General features: G+C 28.8%; 2 protein-coding genes across 2 annotated transcripts; one reads left to right on the forward strand and one right to left on the reverse strand.

Annotated features, from left to right (window-relative positions):
• Positions 1-16,828: 16,828 nt before the first annotated feature.
• Positions 16,829-20,543, forward strand: LOC122513555 (putative fatty acyl-CoA reductase CG5065). The gene is made up of 8 exons (XM_043629960.1): positions 16,829-16,998; positions 17,371-17,464; positions 18,611-18,856; positions 18,992-19,137; positions 19,212-19,514; positions 19,613-19,906; positions 19,998-20,255; positions 20,534-20,543. The coding sequence occupies exons 1-8, from the start codon at positions 16,829-16,831 to the stop codon at positions 20,541-20,543; spliced, it is 1,521 nt and encodes a 506-aa protein (XP_043485895.1).
• Positions 20,544-23,467: 2,924 nt separating this feature from the next.
• On the reverse strand, positions 23,468-27,241 carry LOC122513556 (fatty acyl-CoA reductase 1-like). The gene is made up of 7 exons (XM_043629961.1): positions 27,072-27,241; positions 26,606-26,699; positions 25,202-25,447; positions 24,921-25,066; positions 24,544-24,846; positions 24,316-24,445; positions 23,468-23,524 (listed from the first exon to the last, which is right to left on the reverse strand). The coding sequence occupies exons 1-7, from the start codon at positions 27,239-27,241 to the stop codon at positions 23,468-23,470; spliced, it is 1,146 nt and encodes a 381-aa protein (XP_043485896.1).
• Between the last annotated feature and the right edge of the window lie 274 nt (positions 27,242-27,515).

The raw sequence follows: 27,515 nt of genomic DNA on the forward strand, positions 1-27,515 counted from the left end.
CGAACAACGGAGCATCGGCCCCCCTCCATGGGTGACGCATACAGCCCATGCTCCTCACATTCAATCTTAAGAATATCGATGCCTAATCAAACATCCGTACGCACTCACACTAGTGCAGGCGCCAACGCGCACGAACCTGCATAAGCGTTTACAATAAATATCGAAATTCAATAATAATCGAAAATGTTTATTAAATTTAGAATAAACGAAATGATTAAAGCAACTTGTTTTAAAAAAGTGAAGGTTGTAAACTTCCAAAACACAAGATACATAAACAATATCATCACTACAATCGAATACATTGTGATAAATTTTATCGAGAATTTAGTAGAGTTTTTAATTTTTGCATAATTTTGTCAATAAAAATTCTAACTCTAGTAATGTGCAAAGTTTATATTAGTTGTTTTTTCCGTTATTTTTGAAATTGATTACTTGTGTTGTGAAGTACTGTGACAAATTTTCAAAATATTTATAATTATATTCAGAATACACACAAAATGTATATCAAATGTTTTATATTTGGTAAATGGTGTCCCAAAAAGTTGCACGTATTTGCCGTAGCGTATGTTTGTATCGATTTCATTGTCCCAACTTTTTGATTCGCACGGTTTTTACAGTTCAAAACATTAACTTTCGCTGCATGTATATATACATTCCTAAAGTTCAAAGGGTTAAACGAATATGTTAGTTAAAGTAAAAAAATTAAATATAACTTTAAAAAGATATTAAATACAGTTTAATAACTTCAAAAATACAATTATTAAAATTAATAAAATAAGAAAAGAGAAAACACTTCGGTCAGGGTGCGCACGCATCCTAAAATTTTATTCTCATTTATTCCCAAACGCGTCAAAAGAAGTATAACTTCAAAAAGTTTGAAAGTAGATATATCACGGATTCTACTTTTTCGTATTCATACGTTAGTCATAAAAAAGTAATAATTTTTTATTTAAGTATTATTAATAAATTTTCTTTTGTTTAAATAAAGAAATTAATTCTCAATGAAATAACGTATTAGGTGAAAAAATTGTGTTTAACTATAATAATGCAAAGGATCACCTTTAGATGGCGTTATTCTTAGAAAAATAATTTAAATAAATATATATGGTAAGATTAAATCGTTACATCTTGTAAACTTTAGAATTTTTTTTGTGACGTCAAACTATTTATATTGTTTGATGATATTGATACGTCTAGTAAGGACTCGTAAAGGGTACTCAGTAGCTTCTTGCTCCTTTTCAGTCTTATTTACAGTTGAGTTTAAATAGAGAATCGCTTAACGTCCGACAAACAGTGGAGAATATCATTAGTACATAAGTGTTTCTATTCTTCTAAACTTTATACTATTGTTTAAACTATTGTCTGCCTTCGATACGACCTTGCATTTCTTCACTGATGTATACACACATACACACATTTAAAATAAATATTTTTATAATAAATATAAGACATTACAATATAATTTTGTTCAGAAGATTTACTTCGAAGGACATTACGAAAACTATATAGTGCTCATCTGTAAAGGGTAAGCGAAAAACCGGCCAAAGAACTTTTAATTTATTTTAGTTTTATAGAAAAAATAAAGAGATTTCATTTGTTTTGGAAATTTTAGGAGTAATGGATAGCTTGTCGTTGTTATTATGTAAAGCTCATCAGTTTATGATGAAATTCGATTCGCGCAAGAAATCTTTCCTTCTATGGCAAAATGAGTTTGAGTTTGTAGCCAATATTCTCAAAGTAACGGATAATAACAAACATAAATTTTTATTAAATATGTTAAACTATCCTGATTTTATCACAATTTGTAAACAAGTAGCTCCAACTGATCCTTTCAGTCTTTCATATGATGTTCTTATATCTATGTTAGAAAACATTTTCTCACCTTATCAAGGGTTACATGCGATAATGTTTCGTTTTAATATTCGAAATCAAATGACTCGCGAATCTCCAGTACTATATGCTCAAGCTTTAAGACAGATACTTATTAAAGCCTATCATGGCAATCATATGGATACTGTGGTGCTTAATAGATTTATAAGAGGACTAAAAAGCGATCAAGCTAAACAACATTTGCAACAAATAGAAAACTTAACATTAAACGATGCGATAGCAATTGCTCAGAAAATAGATGAGTACGAAATAAATAGATGGATGCACTAGAAGAAGAGCTAAATAGTGGCAACAAACCACCAGAATATAATGAAATACAAGCCATACAAGCGAACATTTCAGAAATTATTTCTTAATTAGTAGTTTGTAATCATTTATTTTTATTTATTTAAAAATACTTGTGTGTGCTGAATCAAAAACTGCCAAAACATTGCTGAATCCTCTACAAATTAATTAATTTTTTATAACTGTTGGAAAGTAAACAGAGTATGTTTAAGAATATCGTCTCTTCTAAAGCTCACGCAATTCGAAGAAGAAAAAAGCATGCGAAACAGCTGTGCTTTTTTCGTAGATAAAAGTTCCAGTTCAATATCTATTTAGTCAACAATTTAAATCGTGGATTTTTCTTATTATTATTTATACGGTAAACTGAAAAGATACGAATTCGTTATTTGCAGTAAACATCGAAATAAAATTACAAAAGATAGTGATTTTTTTTCAAAATAATATTGTTGTCTCGTGGCAGTGTGCAAAATAATGACGCCATCTTCCAACAGATTTAGTATTGACGATTTTAACTTTTAAATTATCGTTTGTTATTATTGTTATAATATTCATTAGCGTTTAAGTAGCTATTAAGACATTTATTTTTGTTTTATCCTATACCAAGAAATAAACATGGACGATTAACGTCAGTGGATAATTATTAGCAATAACTTTAAGTATGAATTATCTGTGTTTCATCCCAGTCATCAATCATTATGAAGAATCTTCGTTTATGTAATCAGCCATCGTACATCAAATCATCTGAGTTATAAATCATCATTTTGTTAACAACGGTGTCGTTCGTCGTCTGCTAGAAATCTGTCTACCGAAAACCATATCAAACATGAAATTAATATTTTGTCAACGCATGTAACAACATGTGTTTTATTGTTACTCACGGAATTTTGTTTGACAGAAATAAGTATTTATCATTAAACATGTATTAACAGTAGGACTGTGGTTAATAGGAACTAACTTCTGTCTTGCTACTGCTAAGTGCATTTTTAGTCAAGGACAGTTGAACGAGGAGTAAAAATCGTTAGTAAGGATAACAAATACACCATATTAGCACATTCTTTTTATTGAATTTTTAATAAATTCTTATATTAATATATTTGTAGTTAATCCTCTGTAGTAATAATCTGTTTGAAGCAATTTTAAATCAAATTATTGTAATCTTCCACTTACTTTGTTTTAAATTTTTATTTTTATTTTTTGTATAAGGTAGAATTATTAAAAATAATTATCTTGTTAGTGTTAAAAAGTTTACTCTTCTTTGTTCTAACTCAAAGTATTTTAATCCGTAATACTTTTATTTTTCATTTTTTGTAAGTCATATTACTTGTGTATTTATAATAAACCTTCATGTAATATTATAAATTTAGAACCTAACTTCATTACTTATCCTATTACCAAAAGTAACTTATTTTTTCGGTAAAGAAAATCGAGTAAGTTTGATTTCCTTTTTACCTGGTAATTTCTAATAAGTTATTATTTTTATTAGATTATTTCTACTACGGATTAGTATTGTCATGATTCTTGCTAAGCACTCTATCACATTGTAAGTAAACAACATTTTTTTTCTAACTATTAATTATTTAATTGTTTTTTTCTTATTAAAGTAATGGTCTAAATTAATGAAATTCGATCTCCTGTAGAATCTTTGTTTTCTATCAATAGACTCCGAATATTTATGCAAATGCATATCATAAAAAAAAACAAATACAGCAATGAAACCAAGGCACAAGAACCTTTAATGATCAGGAGATGCTCAAAATATAATTTCTTTTGCATTTTTTGCCTAATACATATACTCTTCACATTTACGTTCAAAAAAATATGCAGTAGAATAATATGCATATGTTATTTATCTTATTTATGCATATGTCGTGCTGATGGTAAATATTATATTTGATAAATACTTTAATTATCATCTTTCTTTACACTTTGATGTATCATAATAACTTTCTTGTACGATAGCACGTAAAGTAGATTATTCACTTTAAGCATCCAGTGACAACCGACTTTTCATTGCTCAGCTGTATGAAAATCTAAAATAGACAAAAAATTGAGATATTAAAAACAAGCATTGTTTCGGTGATAAGGTATCATTGTCATGATCTCGATTTGTAAAAACACAGAAATTTTAATACACGTACAATTATATTAAAATTGCCTGTACTATTGTAATCACTGCATTTACTTGAGTTACTGTTTGTATCATCTGTACCTTGATCTTATCATTTATTACTTTATCGTCCACCGAAACACACAACCATAACTTGCACTTAATAAATTTTCACTTCAAAAAAACGGCTTAAAGGCTTCCCGTTGAAGATGTTACTCCTTGCCACAATAAAAAACAAACAAATTTACTTGTAAATTACTTGATTGATGAATGGTTTTCTTCGTGCGATTTTACTTTTATATTCTGTACATTTCAATAAAACTGATGTCTTAGGAATAATATGATGTACGTAACTCTTCTGGCAATAAACGCGTGAAGGATTAATAATAACTTTCAACGGTCATTTGTGAAATTAAACATAACTGTTTTTAGAGATATTTCTTGTTTATATGATGAAGTATATTTATGTCTGTCAAGTATGTATGTATGTATATATATACAGATCTATATATATGTATCTCTATTGTAAATAGTTTACAATACGAAAAGAAATTAATCTATCGTTGTTGTGTTAGTGCTTATCGAGGTGAACAGCATAATGTAAAATCGTACAAGTAAAATAATAGTTACGAAAGCAGTTAAAGACAGTCAGTTAACTAGTATTTTCCGTTTATATACTTTGCATAAGTTATTTCGTATCATTGTCTGATGAGATGATTGTTCTTGCGGGGTTTAACTAATTGGAACGGTTAACCACTACTCAACTCTTGTTAAACACAATTTAAATTCAATCTTTTTTCTTTCTAACAGAAAAAAACTCATCTATTGATTTGATATCTGAGTAAACAATACAACGAAAAACGTCGAAACATAGTACAACAGAGTGATAAGGCAGTAGTTTTGAAGTATTTAATGTTTTATTTTATCAATGGTTGACTATAAAACATAAGTTTGTGCATTGAAAATTTATAAAACTCTACTGGTTTCGAGATACTCAAAAGTGATGATAAGTAAAGTAAGTAAGCTTTCCATCTTACATTTGGAATCCCCCTTAAGGGGGGGAAATACGTATAGAGGCTTCAATAAATTTAATTTTTTTTTTTTTTATAAATTGCTTGTAAAACTATTAAAAAATATATTCATAAAATTTTAGGTAAAAAATCCAAGTCGTTCTAAAGTTATAAAGGATTAAGTGAGCGCCCGTCGTTCAAGTGTCAGAACGGGTGGCATGTAATACGGAACGAAACGACTTTTTTCGGATTTGTGTACACTCTAGCTTACAAAGTTTTTAACCAATCATTTTGAAATTTGGAATATAGTTTCTTTATATAATTACGCTATATTTGAACCTGAATCATAAGCGATATCTTTGTTTAAAGTATTTTTTTTATAATGAAAAATATATGAAAAAATAGTAAAAAATCATGCTTTATGTTAACACCCCTCTAAAAAATACAAATTTTCACTTTTTTTAGGGAAATGAGGTTCAAATAGAAGATACACATATAAAAAAAGTAATTTTTCTTTGTAATTGATTTCTGATAAAAATTGTGGCTTCCAAGAAGTACACAAACTGCTCAGTCGGATAAAAACCTAAAATGCGTGAAAGCTGATATCTCCCCTAGTTTTCGAGATCAATTTTTAAAAATTTCGGAATATGTTCTCAAATATATGTGTAAAATGACCTTATAATCTTAATAAATAACATCAATTTTTAATACGTTAAAAAAATTCATGAAAATCATAATGAAAACATCCCATTATATTGTATGATAAAGATATTTTCTGTTTGAATAATATTGAACAAAATATTGTCATTTTTATTAAGAAATATTAAAATTAAATATGAATATACTATTCTATCACATAAGAGCTAATTAAATATGAGCAGTAAAATGACCTATAAAATGTTTTTCATGAGAAAGAAGTGCTATTATTAAATTTTCAAGATATTCTACCGCCGGGAAAAGTGGATTGTATGATTAAAAAGAATAAAGATTGTATTTCGAGAATTTTTTTCTGCCTTCCGTTTAACGTTATTACGAGAAGCTTATTATAATACGATTTTATAAACGCGTGCCTCCGAAAGTAACTTTTTAATGTGTATTACTTTTCATGATTACATAGAAATACTGTAAATTTATTGTTCCTGTTAGTCTAAATATCAAAATTGTAAGGTACCTGTAATAATGAGTACTCGTTCTTTAAACTTCTGTTATAGATTTTTAACAAATGGATGATTAAGAATAATACATCTTTTATACTAGATATTTTTTGGAATATGGGGATGAGCTTGAACTACTATGTCTTGCGTATTATTTTTCAATATTTGAATGGATTTGATCTGTTTAATGCTTCTAAAGTTTGTAGGTAATATTGCAACAAGTATTCTTAATTTTGATCACTTTTTTCAAATACATATATTAAATAATTAATAGTTATTTTTATATCGTATTAAAATCGTCTTAAGATAAATATATTTACGTGATTTAAATTTGTTCACATATTAAAATTTTTTTTCTAACAATAGATCTTGGTTGGAAGTAGCAGACGATGAAAAACAAACAAGGGGTCCCATGTGCATTATAAAAACCAAAGATAGCAAATTAGAATCCATTGATTATGAAATTATACTGAAAGAAAACATAAAATGTTGCAAAGTTAAACCTTCTTTAAGCATGTTATTCATTAAAATGAAAAACAAAGAAGATATTGCAGAAAGTAAGTTTAATGTTTCTTATTTAGCGATTGATAGAATATTGTTTTATGTAAGATACTTTGATTTTTTAAAGAATGTTACTGCAAATATCTGCCTTTTAATTGGTACTCACCGGTAGTGGTGAGTAGTTATTTACCGGCAGAAGAAAAGAATACCGTTTTATGCATGTTTTTTCCCGAAGTACCTAACATCAAAATCACTACGCTTACTCTTGTACCATATAAACTTATTTGGGGCAATGGAATATATTGCCATGAGATAAAAACTAATTTTAATTTTTCTTTTTCGAATGCAGACCGATTGAAAACGGTATTCGAATCTGTTTTTAGTTTCGATCAACGTACGGAAAGTTGTATGATATTATTGTGCGATCGTAATGGCGCTTTAATAACTACTAATCTTGAGAACGCTTTGCGCAGCTGGTAATAAATAAAATATTTTGATATAGTTCTTTTTTTATTTATTTATTATTTATTTCCTTTTGTTAATATTTTGAATTTATCTTTTTATATAGGTTTCCGAATAAAAGACTTCCCGTGTGGGGTGGAATAGTAGATTATTTATCGATTTGTCATCATATGCCACATACTGCTTCATCAGAGGCAACCATGTCTTGCATTGCTGTTTTAATAAGTGGCGAGGGATTGAATACCTGGTCTACATTTTTGTATTGCAACTGTAATACTCAGAAACAGATCGAAAAAACATTGAAATGCTTTAAAGATAAGATAACGTTGAAAAAACATTCGATAGGGTTCCTGTTCAATCCTCAATTTCGTAATTTTTTGTTTTGCTTAGAATCAACTATATTTAAACAAATTTTTCCTGGAGTGCCTTTAGTTGAGTATTCTGGTATTGGTGCATTTGGAGGAAATGATGGTGGTTGGTACAATATTCTTAACTATACAAAATATTTTATTTAAATGAGCGAAATCTATTATTTTTCATTTATAATTATTTCAGAACCTTACACAAGAATAATAAATAAGTTAAATCTTTTCGAAAAAACAGCATTTATGGTAATAACATACGATTGATATTTATTAATATGTATAGCTTCTCGAACTATATAACGAGCAGTTTATAGCTTTTAAAGCTGTTTATTTCGTTGGGGGGGGGGGGAAACTTTATCTAAAGATTTCAGAATATTTACAACACGTATTTTGACATCCATTCTCCAAGTTTTCATACAGTATACAAACATCGATATTTTATTTACTTCAGAACAACGAACGAAATGTTCTGTATCGCTAGATTTTTACTTACTAATTATTGAATTTATATTTCTTTTAAGACTTCTGAAAACATAATACTAATGCATAACTTTGAGAATGGTAACTAATTAATTTTATTCTTATATTAGAAATTTCTTCATAAGTGGAAAAGTTTTTATTCCATGACAGATTATTTGTATTTATTTTGATGTAATTCTTTATATTAATTTTTTTTTTGTTAAATTATAAGAAAAACAGCATATAACAAAATGAAAACACAGTGTAAATTCCACATTGATTTATATTTTATTCGGTTAAACATTTAGTCTGGGACAGCATTGCTATTTCTTAGGAAAAATAAAAATACTTTTATAAGAGATAATAAATCTTTATTATTGATTAATAATATCCCAATTCTGATAATATTAAGACAAATAACTATATATATATGGTACCGATAATATGTGAAATTACCTTATTGCATATATTACGTCATGTAGCGTAATAAAGAGTACGGTAAATTTTTTATTTTATATTTTTGTTATTATTTAATGTCTCTTATAGGCCATTGTTACTTCAAAGTAACAGAACTGTATCATAAAAAAAAAGTAACAAAATGATATTTGAATTGAATTTGTTTACAATTTATTTAGCGACAATTATCGCTTAGAACAAAATTTATACCAATCAGTTATTAATGATATACATGTTTATTTAACCTGATAATATTTTTGAGAGTATTATAAAAAGCAATCTGTTATTAGTTAAGGTATGACAGCCTTTCTTAATTATTTTTTAAGACACAATTAAAAACTATATTTTGCTGTAGATGCTAACTACGTTACTTTGCTTAGAAATAAAAAAAAGTTTTAACATTTTAAATTATCAATAACTAATTAAATAAATAATTAAAAAGTTAGAAATTATAAATTTTAAATTAGCAAATAGCTAGCAATTAAATGCACTTATTCATTTTTTTCAATTGTTGAGGTTCTATGCCAATTGTTTAATGCTGTAGAAATATTTTCGAAACGTTTGGACGTCAAATACTTAATTACTAGCGATCTTCCTTATTAACGGTTGGTTTACTTATGTCAGACTCCCCCATGCTTTTTAATGTCGATAGATTATCACCAAATATTTGCAGGATTTATTTGTCCAATTTTAAGTTTTCGATATCTTTTCCATTAGAAATTATCTTCTTTTAGACGAAGTTTTCTTTTCGTGCATCCCTGTCGCGAAATTTTTCCGAATCGTCATTTTAGTTGCCGTCAGTCGGTAACGCAAGAATAAAATTTCCCTATTACTTATTACGGGCGCCATGAATAGTAGCGTTCCTTCATCTGAAACGACCAGACAAGCGATTAATATATTCTTAACAGTTATTTCCATAGAATATGCATTCAGAGAGCTCCTGAGGCTGTCCTGCAATTTCTTTTTGATCCTGGAGGAACCTGCATATGAGTACATGACCATACGTATATACCTATATACGTATGCATATGCTTGAATATGTCGCAGAAAAATGGTGAAAATGAAGATTTGATCAAATCTCTAAGATAGATGATCAATTCACGGAAGATTATAGAATAACAACTCTGTGGGGTGATATTCCCGAAGAAAGTAAATGATTTAATCAAATTTCTTAGCTATTATAGTGAAATGATTAAATAAATTAGAGCTCACACAGCTCTATGAGAAGCCACAAATCAACAACGTGTTTTAATAAGAATGAATGAACATTATTATTTATAAGTTACATTCACTAAAAATGCTAAAAATTTCACTAAAAATATCTTTTTTGTTTATAAAAATATCAGCTCGAGTACCTATTTCTCTTGTTTATTAGTTTCGAATAAATAATTTGTGTTTCAATGACTATCGGTATATTACCTAATCTGCGTTTAATAATGCATGGTTTATTAAATAAATACTTTGAATATCTAAACAATATTATTTCATCTTTTCACTAAAACAATTAAGGAATTTGATTAAATCACTTACTTTCTTTAGGGAAATCACCCCACAGAGTTGTTATTTTAACATCTACCGTGAATCGACTGTCTACCTAAGAAATTTGATCAAATCTCTAGTTTTATTCATCTCCCTCCATCATATAAATATACAGAAATAAATAATATTACAAGACAGCATCAAATAACTTCTCTGTACCAATACTACTAATCTTATTCCTAAAATTGTAGATACAGTCTCAAAAACTGAAATAAACGTGTTAAAAATTGTAACAAGTCACATATAAATGTGACTAATTGTAAGTGACACGAAATGAAGTTATTTACCTTGTACAATTTCAAACTCTGACTGCGAATCCCACCCTTACGAAAATTTACTACCTCTCTAAGAATCCTGGACAACTTGCTCTAATATACTTATTTGTCGAATTAAATAGTCTATTTTATATCATGAATGCTTTCTTTTCTTGTCTTACGTCATGAGGAGTTTATTCTTATTTTTTCCTGCTACGCTCGAGGTTTCCTCGTCGAAGGCTATAGCCATGAATGCCAAGAAAGGTTATTAATGAAACTAAAAGACAAGATGATAAGCATTTTCCAGACCCGCACATTACTGTCACCTACAAGTTTAGAAAAGGCTCAAATAACGTGAAAATCCTGGAAATCTCGTACTTATCATCGCCCTTAGTACATATAAACTATTTGACAAAGGATCAGTTCTCCTACCCATAGGCATAGACTCATAAGAATTCGTGGATCAAAGTCGTCTGGACTTCACCCCCAGAAGGTACAATCTACTCTTTGGTAATTCATTAAACCAACGAGCCTTGTAGGCGTCCATATAACCTCCCAATAAGGAACTATGTTTCATATCTTGAAAACTGATTAGTTATGCAACGAAGCAACTGGTCTATAAAGTGGAAATAGGAATAAATCTATAAAAAAGATCAAGAAGAATGGCGAGGACACTTATAATTTTTCTGTTAAATCCGGTATTTTTGTTTTAGTTAGTAAGTTTGTTTTAGTTATTAAGACTGTATCATATAATAAATTCGTATTCAGTTTTCATTAATAAGTCTGCTTTATTATTTTAATTTATAAGTCTTTATTCTTTTAAAGCAGTGAAACATTCTATTAGATTGATCGATAACGTAAAAGAATAGATATTAAAGATAAACGAATTTGTGAGAGGAAGTAAAATACAATTATTCTATTGTTGTTGATCTTTCCAATAACAGAGATAGGCTTACTCTAATAGCTACAGAAAAAAATAAGAATTTTACTTTAATTTTTAATCATCTACCTCAACTATAATAGAATTCCAATCAAATCCATGTAGTTTAACTGCACTTTCTCACCCAGTTTCTTACTTCATCTTTCGCCAACCAAATCATAATTTGATAAGGTCATTCTCTGGTAAAGGTTTCCCAGCTTGACAAAAAAGTGACAACACTTTCTGTTACGTCAATGACGTAAAGCTTGTTTTTTTCACTTGATTAACATACAATGTGTTTATCGAGGTAAAGAATTAACAATAAAACGGAAATGATAAATACAGCGCTATAGCGAGGAAGGTGACGGCAGTAAGAACACTTTTCAAAAAACATATGACTTTCATATTCAGTGTGTTAGAATTAATTAAATATTGAATAATTATTACATACTTATCTGAAGGACGAAGCACGATTATAAATTATATTTTATTGTTTATAGATTTCAAGATAGAGGAAACAAATATTAAACTCTCAAAGAAGAGTACAACTCTAAATAATGAAACGGAAGTCGAACGACCATCGAAAACTGGAATGGATCAATAATCAACTCTCTTAAAAAAAACATAAAAGAGTTTTAAATGATTATCGGATTTTTTTATTGATATCAGAAAATTTATGCTTCGCGTGTCTGTACGACGAATATCATCTTAAAAAAAACATCGTTCCAGGCACGATTAAAATTTTGTTATTTGGAGTGTTTGTTATTCTATTTATAGATATCAATTCTATTATTTGCGTAATAATATAGAATTATTACGCAGTTGTAATATATTACAATTTTACGGAAAAAAAAAATAAGTGGAATTTGTTGTGAAATTTCTACCTCCTTTATTTTGCATAAGATTAGAGATCTTGTTTCTTTAAATAGTACAACGTACAGTCTTATTGACTACGACAAAGCTGCAAAGTTAGAAAGCAATTTGAGCTTCTTATATTCCGGCGTCTACGTGTTAGTAAAATTATTATATCTAATCAATAAATTTTGTTTAAATAAAAGTATGAGATATCGTGATACCACGTCATCTTATGCAACCAAAAATTGATTTAATAGTCCCTCCGGCATTAACGATATAAAAAGGCTGATTAAGAAATTATAAAATCAATCAGGTAAAGCCCTTACGCTCTCAATGCTCAGTTGATAAGAGACCTAAAGGGCACGTCGTGATCATTTAATGAAAGAGTCAAATATGAACTCAGAGACTCATCTCTGGAACTTGAGTACATAAGGTCGTGAAAAAGAAGATAACGTTAACGTGTAAGGTGGTTTAGAGGAATAAATAAATATTATCTTGGCTACTAGCTTTATTATATGTATATCTGTCTTTTATTACCAACCCAGTTTCCTTCACATCTTTGCTGATTAGAACATACTAAAAAGAAAGAAAAAAACAATCGCACAGATGTGTCTCATAAAAACAAGAGTCACAACAAGTAGTCATTCGTGATTACATATGACTACTCAAAATTTTCAAAGAAATCAATTGATTCCTGTCTTTTCTCATCCCTCGCTGCGAAGTTATTCAATTCACATGAACGTGAAGGTGGGAGAGAGAGAGTGAGGGAGAAAGAAAGAGAGGGAACAGTCGTGTTTATAGCGGTCCCGCTTCATTGGAGCTCACTTGTAATTACAATACGGCAGGCCTTGAACGAATACGACAACAGTATTTTAAAACTATACTACTTATGCTTATACTACCACTTCGAAAAAAAAGAAACTGTCAAAAATACCGTAAACAATGTTATTTATTATTCTTAATTATCCAGAGGTCATTCGAAAAGTTTATTCATAAACCTAATATAATATTCATGAATTTTTTTGATTTATTTAACATATAATTGTTTTTACTAAACATCGTATAATAATAAATTCATTTCAATTCATTTTTTATCTGTTAATGTGTATTAATATTAAATGATGTTAATTGATGTTAATATGTTACCGCTAATGTATAGAAATCAGTTATTCTGCAAATTATCTTGGTAATATGCTGATTAACTTGGTTGGTTTTCATTTTTGAAATTACCTATAAAATCTGCAAATTACCAAGATAATTTGCACTGTACTTATTTGGCACTCGTTAAAGGGAAAATAAGATCTTGGCATGAACAGTAAAGTTTCCATACGCTTAAATTAACATAATGTTATGTTTTTATTTTTCGATATTTAAAAATCAAGGTAATACATTCCAACAATCGACAAATTAGTTGATAGAATCAATCATCTATCAATTAAAAATCTATAATAAAAACAATCAAATCATTTAAAATATTATTACAATTAGGGAAATGTATTTATTAAACGTAAGATAAAATTTTGCTTAATTATTAATGCAATTTAAAGATTGATGAAACTGTGAATTAGATAGCGATTGGTTTTTACGACAAGCACACCTATTTGTGGAACATTTAGACTTGCAGTCACATTTTCTAAAGCCCTGCCAAATACAAATAGATTATTTTATTTTTGTATGACGTAAAGCTATTTCTACAGCATGGACATCTTCTTTAACAATATTTTAACGATACGGAAACCGTTAATGTGTGCATTACCTATGTAAAATGCGGAAATCTCTTGATTCTGCACGTTAACGAAGAAAATCAGTTAATTCCCTGATTAACTAGATAGTGTGCACATTAACGGTTTTCGAGCTTTTGCGGTGAAATATAAGAAAAATCCCTGATAGGTGGGCCTTTTTTTTAGGTGACCCCTTTCAAATTTGATTAAAGGTTTGCTTTGTAGCTTAACAGAAGAATAAAAAATTAAAGAAATATTGCTATTTAATATTTATTACCGCAAAATATACACATACACAATCGGGTAAAGTCAAAAACGTTCGCGATTTGCGGAGAGGAACGTTCTAGGTTGCCCGCGAAAATATCTTCGTTGGCAAGTGACTCGCGGGAAGGAAGAATACTTTCGTCGGCGTGGTGGTAGTGAAGAAAGGGATCACGTGGACGATTGATGTGGGGGCTCGACAGTAAAAGGTCAAGAAGGTTGTTTGGTAAAGGGGTTGGTGGGTGAAGGGGAAGAAAGTGATGTTTTTAAGCGAATGTATTTATATGAATATTTAATACCTATCTTTTACATTGTAATCAAATTGCTTCAGAATTTATAATATAACGCGTATAATGAATGCATAAGTTTATTCAGGAATAAAAAATATATTTACCGTTTATTTTGAAAGTTGCGTAAGTCCATTTTCCAAAAAAATCAAGTTAGCTATGGTAATATTTACATTTTTACATGATATTTACATTCTGAAGCAACTTGATACTAATTTATTTAAATTCATTAGAATTTTGAAAGACGAAAATTTGCTGATTATTGAAGTAATGAACAAAATTATTTTTAAAGTAGGGGAAGTCCCATTTTGTAGAGTTTCCAATGGATATGGATAATTTTATGCAATAAAATTGTATTGTATTGAAATCTCATCTTTTTCATTTTGTTACATAATGTTATAAAAGTAACAGTTTAATTATCAAAATTTGCAGTAAGTTTGGTATAAACACAGAATAGCGTGTGTCCACAGAAAGAAGCGCATTTTTCTCGCGCAGTATGTTTTCGTTAAATGTCGGATCATGTTGAAGAATTTGTTGCAACGTACAAATCCTATTCGTGTGGATCAGTTTTATTGCGGAAGAGCTTTTTTTGAGAAAAGATAGAAATTGAAAAGGAAGCATTTAGCTCATCAAAATATAATAAAACATATTTCAGAAAGTTATGCTTAGTTTTTTGTAGCACAAACGTTTATTTAACATCTGTTTATATTCTTTAAAATTTTTTTAATTGATGTTATGTATTGAAGATTTCTGCAGTAAAAAAAGTCGAGATAAAATAAAATAAACCGCAACATCATTTTTTCAAAAATGGGAGAGCTTCGCTAGTAATCAATAAAACAATATTAGTTTTAATGTAAATATTATTTAACAATGAATAGAAGTTGAATAGTTTTTTGATTTTATAACAAAAAAGTGTATATACTTATATTTATTTTAAGAAAAATTTTCTTTTTCTATGAACTTGTGCTTTCGTAAGAATTGTAAACGTCACTTCATTAATTTTATAAGTGGAGAAAGTATAATTATAGCCATCAAAAATATATTATTTCTGAAATAATTGGAATGATAAATTACTTTAGAAATCCGAAAACATTATTCTACTATGTCTGTACTGTTATACAAATATTTAAATTGAATTCAACGCAAACCCTTCAATATCTCGATTCGAACATACATGGACCTACGCCACTATCAAAACAATTGGCTCATATGAAACATTCTTATCTTAATAGCCTTCTTATTAAAAGCTTTCCTAAAACTTCGTACCAATTTTAACCAATGTCAAATAAATGTAGTATAATAGCAAAATAAAAGACAATAAAACTGGAATAATTAGTAACGTAGGCTACATTTCAAAAGTGTTTACTTCCTGTTCGCAAAAAATATTTATTATTCATTTATGATAAAGAGTTCCTATGCGATATTATAATAGGTAGTTTAACACAATAGACCATGTTATTGCAAACGAACATTGCTACGATAAACACCATTTAATTAATTGGGTAGTGATTGCGTAACCAGCATTCAACAGTCGATACTTAACGGCAGCTGAATAAAGTTTCTCCACAGAAGTCGAGAGATTTTCTTATCAAGAGCTTTCTGAGAATCGCTTTAAATCTTATTAACAACATACTTAGTACCTCATAAGATTGAAAGTTAATAGAAATTTTTATTTATAATAATTAAAAGTCCTAGAAATTTTTATATTTTAATATATTCTTTGAATTGGAAATTGGTGAGATAAAAAAGTAAGTATTTTCTCTTCAACCTTCTATACCCTTTCAATATAGGTGAAAATTACAAAAGATAAATGTGTAAAGTTGAAATGAAAAAAAGATAAAAATTTAAAACAATTAAGTTCAAAAATTTGATTATTTCTTAATTAACATTCCAACGGATAGCTTACAACGTATGAGAATTTATGGAATGAAATATCATATAAGATATTAATTATGTAAGTTATCTCAGTTTTTAGAAATATTAAACGACACGTTTTTGTTACACGTTTTTTTTTCAATTTTTGCATTCTACAAACTGTTATTAATTTATTATAAATATAGTTATTTCTTTCATGTTTATCTATTTGTTTATTTGTTTGAATCAAATTTTTCAGAAATCTGAAAATCAATGTATTATGAACTTAATCATTCTCAAGTGCTTTTGTTTTCATTAGTTAAAAATATTTATTTACTAAAATAAATAAAATTTACTAAATTAGAATGACATTGATAATTATATATTATTAAAAATTCTCTTGTTACCTGTACGTAATATTTGTGTTTCAAAACAAAAGAATACTAAAAATGTCGTCGTTTAACGGCCAAACTTATCAAGAGGAATTGTTTCCTATGGTAGAAGAGCCAAATTATTATAATCAACGAGGAGAGATTGCTAAATTTTATTCTGGAAAGAAAATCCTGATAACAGGAGGTTTAGGATTCGTTGGAAGACTTATAATGGAAAAGCTTTTGAGGTAAAAATATTTTACATCTTTTCATTCTCAATTAAACTTATACATTCTTTATACGCGGTAAACTATAGATACTTAATGTATTAAATTTGATTGCAATGTAAAAAATATATATTAAATATTTATATAATTACATTAAGAGCCTTAAATATTTGTCGCTAATCTGCATCTTCAGCTAATTTACCCATACTATTAATAATTCCTTTTGCGTTCCCTTACTCATATTTTTTTCGTAATATTTACTCTTTTTTTCTTTGTTCGCCTATTTTACTCTTCTCTTTTAAACGTAAGGTTAGGAAATAATATTTTGAATTATTATAAGAACTTATTTTCCGCAAAAAATTGTTTCTATATACGCATTTCTATGATTGATAGATGCTGTCCCGAAATTAAAACTATTTATTTACTTATAAGAGAAAAGAAGAAGACGAGTTCGCAAATTCGATTCCAAGAGTATTTCAATGATACTGTGAGTAAAATTATAAATCATTTAATATTATTTGTGGTATATAAAAAAATCATTTAAAACGTTTCGCTTTGAGCCGCTTTTGCTCATCTTTTAATTGCAGTCATTTGATATTTTGATTTATTAAAAAAACTACTGTGTGTACTAATGTACGCACGTAAGAAGTTATACTTCTTTGGCGTACAAAAACGAATATAATCTCAATAACCTCAAAAATAAGAAAAAAGAAAAAAACCTCAAAAATATTAATGATAATAATTATCATCATTACCATTAATAATTTTTCTTGTTTTTTTATGTTTCCTTGATTATTTTTTAATTATTGTTATTAATATATTATTATTATTATTATTATTATTATTATTAATTTTCTCTAACATAGAATACAGTTGATAAAGATACCTGTACCCTCCATATCTGCTTGATGATCGATAATATTCGTTAATGTAAGCCGATAACTTTTCTTTATTATTATATTTTATTCATTTATTTATTTCTTTAATTCTATAAATAAATATATATATAACGTGACCAGGTAAAAAGGGAGAAAATTGGGAGTACAAGAAGATAAGCTACTAATTATTATTATTTATTTATTTAAAAAAAAAAAGAAAGAAACATATTTTCAATCGATCGATATATTATATATAAAATAGAATAAAAAATATCAAAATATAGATATCAGTCCACACTAAGTATAAAGGAGGTATATCGAATTACTTTATGCGTCAACGGCTATGGCGCGGTGATAGAACTACTTCCCGCTCGATCAATTAAAGTAAAGCAAAGCTGAGTACGATTAGTATTTGGATGGATGAACCGCTTGAAAAAAAAAGAGGTAGAAGAAGAGAAAAGACAACATCATGCCGTAAAATCGAAATCGCTTTTCCGCGCATCGTAAATACCGGCAAGCTTCGTGGTTTATCTCAGAAAAATAATCACTCCAATCGCATTTGCCCATACGCGCCAAAAGAAGTATAACTTCAAAAAACACGACAACTTGTGTAGCAGCTATTATAAAAAGACCTAAAGGGAAAGTTTAACGTTTAATTAAAACGAAAGTTTCGAAACTTACGGAAGTTTAACAACCATCGGTTATTCAGGTAGCACAGAACGTCTTAATATTAAAATGTTTATTTCGATTTTCAGATATTTGATAGATTGAAGAGAGAACAAAAAGATGTCGAAAAGAAAATTGTTTTGATAGAAGGTGACATGGGTGAATTGAATATAGGATTGTCAGAGAAAGATCGCGAACTCATTAAAGATACGGACTTGATATTTCACAGTGCAGCATCCGTGCGTTTCATGGATAATATTCGTTATATAGTTAATACAAATATTAGAGGAACGAGGGATCTCCTTTTGCTCGCGCAGGAGATGAGTAATTTAAAGGTACGTTTTTCTAATTAAACGATTTACTTTTAATAACGTATGTTTGAGTAAAGTTTAGGAGGAATCCATTTAAATGAACATAAGATTTATTTGAGACACAAATTATTCCAATTTTATAATAAATTCTTTGTTTAGGCATTTGTCTATGTGTCAACGGCGTACTCGCAATGTGTACATAACAAAATTGAAGAAAAATTATACAAACCACCTATAAAGACGGACGACATAATTAAATTAACGGAAATTTTGAGCGAAGATCTATTGGATTTAATTACTCCGAAGTAAGGAAAATATAATAGAAAACTGTTATATATTTTTAAAGCTTATTCTATCAGTATATTGGTTTATTTTGCAGGCTACTTGGTGATTGGCCAAACACTTACGCATATACGAAAGCAATCTGTGAAGATACTGTACGGCAATATTCCAATGGAATTCCAACTTGCATCGTTCGGCCATCTATCGTAGTCTCAACGGCAAAAGAACCAATTGCCGGATGGATCAATAATCTGTATGGATTGACAGGTGTTGCTTTTGGTGCGATGATGGGTGTTTTACATACAATGCATTGTAATGATACGGTTACATCAGACATTGTTCCTGCTGACTATGTTGTCAACAACATTATCGTTGCAGCATGGGACGTCGCACAAAAACGGTGATTTTTTCTAAATTCTTGACAAACTTCTATAATTAACTGTAATTTCAAGTAATGTAATAATATTTACAATGATTAAGAACAAATTTTGTTCGCAGAACCATGCCACAGAATATTCCCATCTCAAACGGAATCAACAAGTCTAAGCCCGTTGATCAAGAGATTCCAGTATATAATTTGGTTTCTTCCGTTCAGAATCGAATAATTTTGTCTGATTTGGCCGAAAAAGTAAAAAGAAACGGGGTTCTCTATCCGTCGGAACGAGCTTTATGGTACTACTCGTTAAATTTAATTCGAAATTATTACGTCAATTTTATTTGGACAATATTCTTGCACTGGATACCAGCAGTTATATTGGATTCCTTAGCATATCTAAGCGGAAGAAAGCCAATGTAATATTTGACGATATTAACATCATATATAAACGATTTATTATTCATCGAAGGGAAAGAGTATCATTGGATTAATCGTATATATTTTCAGACTGCTAGAAATCTACAAAAAAATGGGAAATTTTTATAGTGTAATAAGCTTCTTTAACACTCGTGATTGGGAATTTACAAACGAAAATGTTTTAAGATTATGGGACAAGCTATCTGTCGTCGATAAATATAACTTCTTCTTTGATATTTCTGATGTTGATTGGGAATGTTTTCTTGATATTTACATGAAAGGACTTCGAGTATACATGTTAAAAGACCCAATGAGCACAATAGAAAAAGGAAAAATTTCTTATAGAAAGTAAGTAATTGATTCTGTTGTTTTTATCAAAAATCTTTTTTATTTCCAATTTCAAAATTTATTTATCTTTTTTATTTTAAACCTTTCCAGATTGAAAATCGCTCATTTTACGATCAAAATTTTGTCTTGTGCCTTGTTTCTTTTTATCTTTTATTCCTTACTACATTTACTTTTATTCTCCTTTATCTATTTCTAAAAGTATGTGCGAAAAAAGAAAACTAGGAAGACAATTTCATAATCCTATTTTTTTAGATACAATAAATTTATTATTTTTTCAGAGTACATTAGCATTTTTCTTTATACCTCAGAAATTATTTCGCCTTAGGACTTATTGACAGTATGTAAAGGAAATTACTTTGGCTTACTAAACAACACTGTTCAGTCAAAAACCTAAAACTTAGAAAAAAGTTTATAGAGCGATCTGTGTTATCTTTCTAAGAATATCGGACACAATATTTACTTATTGTATTAACCTATCACTAAAACTGTTCTTAAAAGGAAAGGTTACATAAACAATCGTTAGAACTTAAAATCTTTTCGGGGTACATCAGAAGTCCCATAAATTTATATTATGAATAGAAGATTTCGTGAGAATCATCACACACACTCGCGAAATATTTATTTACTAACTCCATTTGCGTTTATTCTAATCAAAAATATCGATTCTCACCTATAAGAATCTACAGAGGTGGACTTGTTACCGATCGAATTTAAAAGTTCGGCATCGCAATTTTTAAAAAGGTGTTAAAGCGTCTTTAAAGAAGGTATTAAAACGTCACCGAGGTACCGATATGAGTAGCATATTCGTCGAAAAGCAGTTTCACCATATCATAAAAAATTGTGTTTGTTTCTAATAAAAAAATGCGACTAATTGCTAGTTTTTAAACGAACAGTGGTATTTTCAAGATTAAATCAACTAACACAACTGCACTCAAACATTAATACAAAACTATTTAAAATCGCATTACCAGAGTAAATTTTTAAATATTTACAAATGATAAGCATCGTATTAGTTGCGATTAAAAAAAAAGATCTATTTGAATCGTTATATTTAACATTATCGGTAGATCTAGACAAAAAATTCTTACATAATTTCTTAGTAAAATAATCTAATCAATAAATTTTGATGTCATTAAACTAGTGATATATCATGATACCACGCAACCTCATCCCACCTAACATCGATTAAACCGGCTCACCGATATAAATCATATAAAAAGACCGATTAAAACATTAGAGCATTGTTTGTTCTTGTTTCATTTCTTTTTATATATTATTTATTGTAATCTAATGGATCATGCCTTTCGAGGTAATGCAGGGAACTGCTTTGCTGAGCGAGTCAGGTAAAGCCCTGACTGATGTACGTGAAAAATGAGATAACGATATAGATAAGGTAGTTTAAATGGGCGAATAAAGATTATTTTTGTTACTAACTTTAATCTATGTATAGCGTTCGTTTATTACCTACCCCATTTACCACCTTCCTTCTGCGTTGATCAGAAGCCACTAAAAAAAAATCGAGGAAAGTTTGCATATTAAGTATGTCCCAAAATAACCGCAAGATTTTAATTTGCCGCTATTCGTGCAGAAAAGTGTTAGCAACCCTGTTAGCAAAACAATTTTACAGCTTATTCGTTTATGTAGAAAATTTCGATTTTTTAACAATTTTTTTTAACAGAAAGTAGACTTGATCTTTTTTTCGTAATTATACACAGCTGTTCTTAAAAGTTTTTGTTGGCAACTAAGTGACTGCGGATTTTGTCGATAGATGATTTTCATAATATAAATTTTTTTGTTCAATCACCCTAACCTCAATTTTTTTCAAAGATGAAATAGATAACAGGTCAAGTCATAGCAAAAGATTAAGTCTTTTGTTAAAAAAAATTGTTAAAAAGTCGGAATTTTCTACATAAACGAATAAGCTGTAAAATGGTTTTGCTAACAGGGTTGCTAACACTTTTCTGCACGAATAGCGGCAAATTAAAATCTTGCGGTTATTTTGGGACATTCTTAATATGCAAACTTTCCTCGATTTTTTTTTAGTGGCTTCTGATCAACGCAGAAGGAAGGTGGTAAATGGGGTAGGTAATAAACGAACGCTATACATAGATTAAAGTTAGTAACAAAAATAATCTTTATTCGCCCATTTAAACTACCTTATCGATATCGTTATCTCATTTATCACGTACATCAGTTAGGGCTTTACCTGACTCGCTCAGCAAAGCGGTTCCCTGCATTACCTCGAAAGGCAAATTCCATTAGATTACAATAAATAATATATAAAAAGAAATGAAAAAAAAACAAACAATGCTCTAATGTTTTAATCGGTCTTTTTATGATTTATATCGGTGAGCCGGTTTAATCGATGTTAGGTGGGATGAGGTTGCGTGGTATCATGATATATCACTAGTTTAATGACATCAAAATTTATTGATTAGATTATTTTACTAAGAAATTATGTAAGAATTTTTTGTCTAGATCTACCGATAATGTTAAATATAACGATTCAAATAGATCTTTTTTTTTAATCGCAACTAATACGATGCTTATCATTTGTAAATATTTGAAAATTTACTCTGGTAATGCGATCTTAAATAGTTTTGTATTAATGTTTGAGTGCAGTTGTGTTAGTTGATTTAATCTTGAAAATACCACTGTTCGTTTAAAAACTAGCAATTAGTCGCATTTTCTTATTAGAAGCAAACACAATTTTTTATGATATGGTGAAACTGCTTTTCGACGAATATGCTACTCATATCGCTACCTCGGTGACGTTTTAATACCTTCTTTAAAGACGCTTTAACACCTTTTTGAAAATTGCGATGCCGAACTTTTAAATTCGATCGGTAACAAGTCCACCTCTGTAGATTCTTATAGGTGAAAATCGATATTTTTGATTAGAATAAACGCAAATGGAGTTAGTAAATAAATATTTCGCGAGTGTGTGTGATGATTCTCACGACATCTTCTATTCATTATATAACTTTATGGGACTTCTGATGTACCCCGAAAAGATTTTAAGTTCTAACGATTGTTTATGTAACTTTTCCTTTTAAGAACAGTTTTAGTGATAGGTTAATACAATAAGTAAATATTGTGTCCGATATTCTTAGAAAGATAACACAGATCGCTCTATAAACTTTTTTCTAAGTTTTAGGTTTTTGACTGAACAGTGTTGTTTAGTAAGCCAAAGTAATTTCCTTTACATACTGTCAATAAGTCCTAAGGCGAAATAATTTCTGAGGTATAAAGAAAAATGCTAATGTACTCTGAAAAAATAATAAATTTATTGTATCTAAAAAAATAGGATTATGAAATTGTCTTCCTAGTTTTCTTTTCTCGCACATACTTTTAGAAATAGATAAAGGAGAATAAAAGTAAATGTAGTAAGGAATAAAAGATAAAAAGAAACAAGGCACAAGACAAAATTTTGATCGTAAAATGAGCGATTTTCAATCTGGAAAGGTTTAAAATAAAAAAGATAAATAAATTTTGAAATTGGAAATAAAAAAGATTTTTGATAAAAACAACAGAATCAATTACTTACTTTCTATAAGAAATTTTTCCTTTTTCTATTGTGCTCATTGGGTCTTTTAACATGTATACTCGAAGTCCTTTCATGTAAATATCAAGAAAACATTCCCAATCAACATCAGAAATATCAAAGAAGAAGTTATATTTATCGACGACAGATAGCTTGTCCCATAATCTTAAAACATTTTCGTTTGTAAATTCCCAATCACGAGTGTTAAAGAAGCTTATTACACTATAAAAATTTCCCATTTTTTTGTAGATTTCTAGCAGTCTGAAAATATATACGATTAATCCAATGATACTCTTTCCCTTCGATGAATAATAAATCGTTTATATATGATGTTAATATCGTCAAATATTACATTGGCTTTCTTCCGCTTAGATATGCTAAGGAATCCAATATAACTGCTGGTATCCAGTGCAAGAATATTGTCCAAATAAAATTGACGTAATAATTTCGAATTAAATTTAACGAGTAGTACCATAAAGCTCGTTCCGACGGATAGAGAACCCCGTTTCTTTTTACTTTTTCGGCCAAATCAGACAAAATTATTCGATTCTGAACGGAAGAAACCAAATTATATACTGGAATCTCTTGATCAACGGGCTTAGACTTGTTGATTCCGTTTGAGATGGGAATATTCTGTGGCATGGTTCTGCGAACAAAATTTGTTCTTAATCATTGTAAATATTATTACATTACTTGAAATTACAGTTAATTATAGAAGTTTGTCAAGAATTTAGAAAAAATCACCGTTTTTGTGCGACGTCCCATGCTGCAACGATAATGTTGTTGACAACATAGTCAGCAGGAACAATGTCTGATGTAACCGTATCATTACAATGCATTGTATGTAAAACACCCATCATCGCACCAAAAGCAACACCTGTCAATCCATACAGATTATTGATCCATCCGGCAATTGGTTCTTTTGCCGTTGAGACTACGATAGATGGCCGAACGATGCAAGTTGGAATTCCATTGGAATATTGCCGTACAGTATCTTCACAGATTGCTTTCGTATATGCGTAAGTGTTTGGCCAATCACCAAGTAGCCTGCAAAATAAACCAATATACTGATAGAATAAGCTTTAAAAATATATAACAGTTTTCTATTATATTTTCCTTACTTCGGAGTAATTAAATCCAATAGATCTTCGCTCAAAATTTCCGTTAATTTAATTATGTCGTCCGTCTTTATAGGTGGTTTGTATAATTTTTCTTCAATTTTGTTATGTACACATTGCGAGTACGCCGTTGACACATAGACAAATGCCTAAACAAAGAATTTATTATAAAATTGGAATAATTTGTTTCTCAAATAAATCTTATGTTCATTTAAATGGATTCCTCCTAAACTATACTCAAACATACGTTATTAAACGTAAATCGTTTAATTAGAAAAACGTACCTTTAAATTACTCATCTCCTGCGCGAGCAAAAGAAGATCCCTCGTTCCTCTAATATTTGTATTAACTATATAACGAATATTATCCATGAAACGCACGGATGCTGCACTGTGAAATATCAAGTCGGTATCTTTAATGAGTTCGCGATCTTTCTCTGACAATCCTATATTCAATTCACCCATGTCACCTTCTATCAAAACAATTTTCTTTTCGACATCTTTTTGTTCTCTCTTCAATCTATCAAATATCTGAAAATCGAAATATACATTGTAATATTAAGACGTTCTGTGCTACCTGAATAACCGATGGTTGTTAAACTTCCGTAAGTTTCGAAACTTTCGTTTTAATTAAACGTTGAACTTTCCCTTTAGGTCTTATTTATAACTGCTGCTACACACGTTGTCGTGTTTTTTGAAGTTATACTTCTTTTGGCGCGTTTGGGCAAATGCCAATGGAGTGATTTTTTTTCCGAGATAAACCACGAAGCTTGTCGGTATTTACGATGCGCGGAAAAGCGATTTCGATTTTACGGCATGATGTTGTCTTTTCTCTTCTTCTACCTCTTTTTTTTCTCAAGCGGTTCATCCATCCAAATACTAATCGTACTCAGCTTTGCTTTACTTTAATTGATCGAGCGGGAAGTAGTTTTATCACCGAGCCATAGCCGTTGACGCATAAAGTAATTCGATATACCTCCTTTATACTTAGTGTGGACTGATATCTATATTTTGATATTTTTTATTCTATTTTATATATATAATATATCGATCGATTGAAAATATGTTTCCTTTCTTTTTTTTTTTAAATAAATAAATAATAATAATTAGTAGCTTATCTTCTTGTACTCCCAATTTTCCCCCTTTTTACCTTGTCACGCTATATATATATTTATTTATAAAATTAAAGAAATAAATAAATGAATAAAATCATAATAATAAGAGAAAAGTTATCGGCTTACATTAACGAATATTATCGATCATCAAGCAGGTATGGAGGGTACAGGTATCTTTATCAACTATATTCTATGTTAGAGGAAATTAATAATAATAATAATAATAATAATAATAATAATAATAATATATAATATAATAACAATTATTAAAAAATAAACAAGGAAACATAAAAAGTAACAAGAAAAATTATTAATGATAATGATGATAATTATTAATTTTGAGGTTTTTTCTTTTAACTTATTTTTGAGGTTATTGAGATTATATTCTTTTTGGTACGCCAAAGAAGTATAACTTCTTTCGTGCGTACATTAGTACACACACTAGTTCTTTTAATAAATCAAAATATCTAATGACTGCAATTAAAAAATGAGCAAAAGCGGCTCAAAGCGAAACGTTTTAAATGATTTTTTTTTATACCACAAATAATATTACATGATTTATAATTTTACTCACAGTATCATTGAAATACTCTTGGAATCGAATTTGCGAGCTCGTCTTCTTCTTTTCTCTTATAAGTAAATAAATAGTTTTAATTTCGGGACAGCATCTATCAATCATAGAAATGCGTATATAGAAACAATTTTTTGCGGAAAATAAATTCTTATAATAATTCAAAATATTATTTCCTAACCTTACGTTTAAAAGAGAAGAGTAAAATAGGCGAACAAAGAAAAAAAGAGTAAATATTACGAAATAAAAATGAGTAAGGGAACGCAAAAGGAATTATTAATAGTATGGGTAAATTAGCTGAAGATGCAGATTAGCGACAAATATTTTAGGCTCTTAATGTAATTATATAAATATTTAATATATATTTTTTACATTGCAATCAAATTTAATACATTAATTATCTATAGTTTACCGCGTATAAAGAATGTATAAGTTTAATTGAGAATGAAAAGATGTAAAATATTTTTACCTCAAAAGCTTTTCCATTATAAGTCTTCCAACGAATCCTAAACCTCCTGTTATCAGGATTTTCTTTCCAGAATAAAATTTAGCAATCTCTCCTCGTTGATTATAATAATTTGGCTCTTCTACCATAGGAAACAATTCCTCTTGATAAGTTTGGCCGTTAAACGACGACATTTTTAGTATTCTTTTGTTTTGAAACACAAATATTACGTACAGGTAACAAGAGAATTTTTAATAATATATAATTATCAATGTCATTCTAATTTAGTAAATTTTATTTATTTTAGTAAGTAAATATTTATAACTAATGAAAACAAAAGCACTTGAGAATGATTAAGTTCATAATACATTGATTTTCAGATTTCTGAAAAATTTTATTCAAACAAATAAACAAATAGATAAACATGAAAGAAATAACTATATTTATAATAAATTAATAACAGTTTGT

Source organism: Polistes fuscatus, unplaced genomic scaffold (genome assembly GCF_010416935.1).
Source record: "Polistes fuscatus isolate 324 unplaced genomic scaffold, CU_Pfus_HIC Scaffold12, whole genome shotgun sequence".
In the NCBI taxonomy this organism is placed as follows: Eukaryota; Metazoa; Arthropoda; class Insecta; order Hymenoptera; family Vespidae; genus Polistes; species Polistes fuscatus.

Bases quoted from the DNA above. Each gene is read 5' to 3' on its own strand.
- LOC122513556 (XM_043629961.1), bottom strand. From the start codon at position 27,241: ATGTCGTCGTTTAACGGCCAAACTTATCAAGAGGAATTGTTTCCTATG. The intron at 24,847-24,920 runs GTAAGGAAAATA...TTTATTTTGCAG, and splicing joins TTGGATTTAATTACTCCGAA to GCTACTTGGTGATTGGCCAA. The intron at 24,446-24,543 runs GTGATTTTTTCT...TTTTGTTCGCAG, and splicing joins TGGGACGTCGCACAAAAACG to AACCATGCCACAGAATATTC.
- LOC122513555 (XM_043629960.1), top strand. From the start codon at position 16,829: ATGTCGTCGTTTAACGGCCAAACTTATCAAGAGGAATTGTTTCCTATG. The intron at 19,138-19,211 runs GTAAGGAAAATA...TTTATTTTGCAG, and splicing joins TTGGATTTAATTACTCCGAA to GCTACTTGGTGATTGGCCAA. The intron at 19,515-19,612 runs GTGATTTTTTCT...TTTTGTTCGCAG, and splicing joins TGGGACGTCGCACAAAAACG to AACCATGCCACAGAATATTC.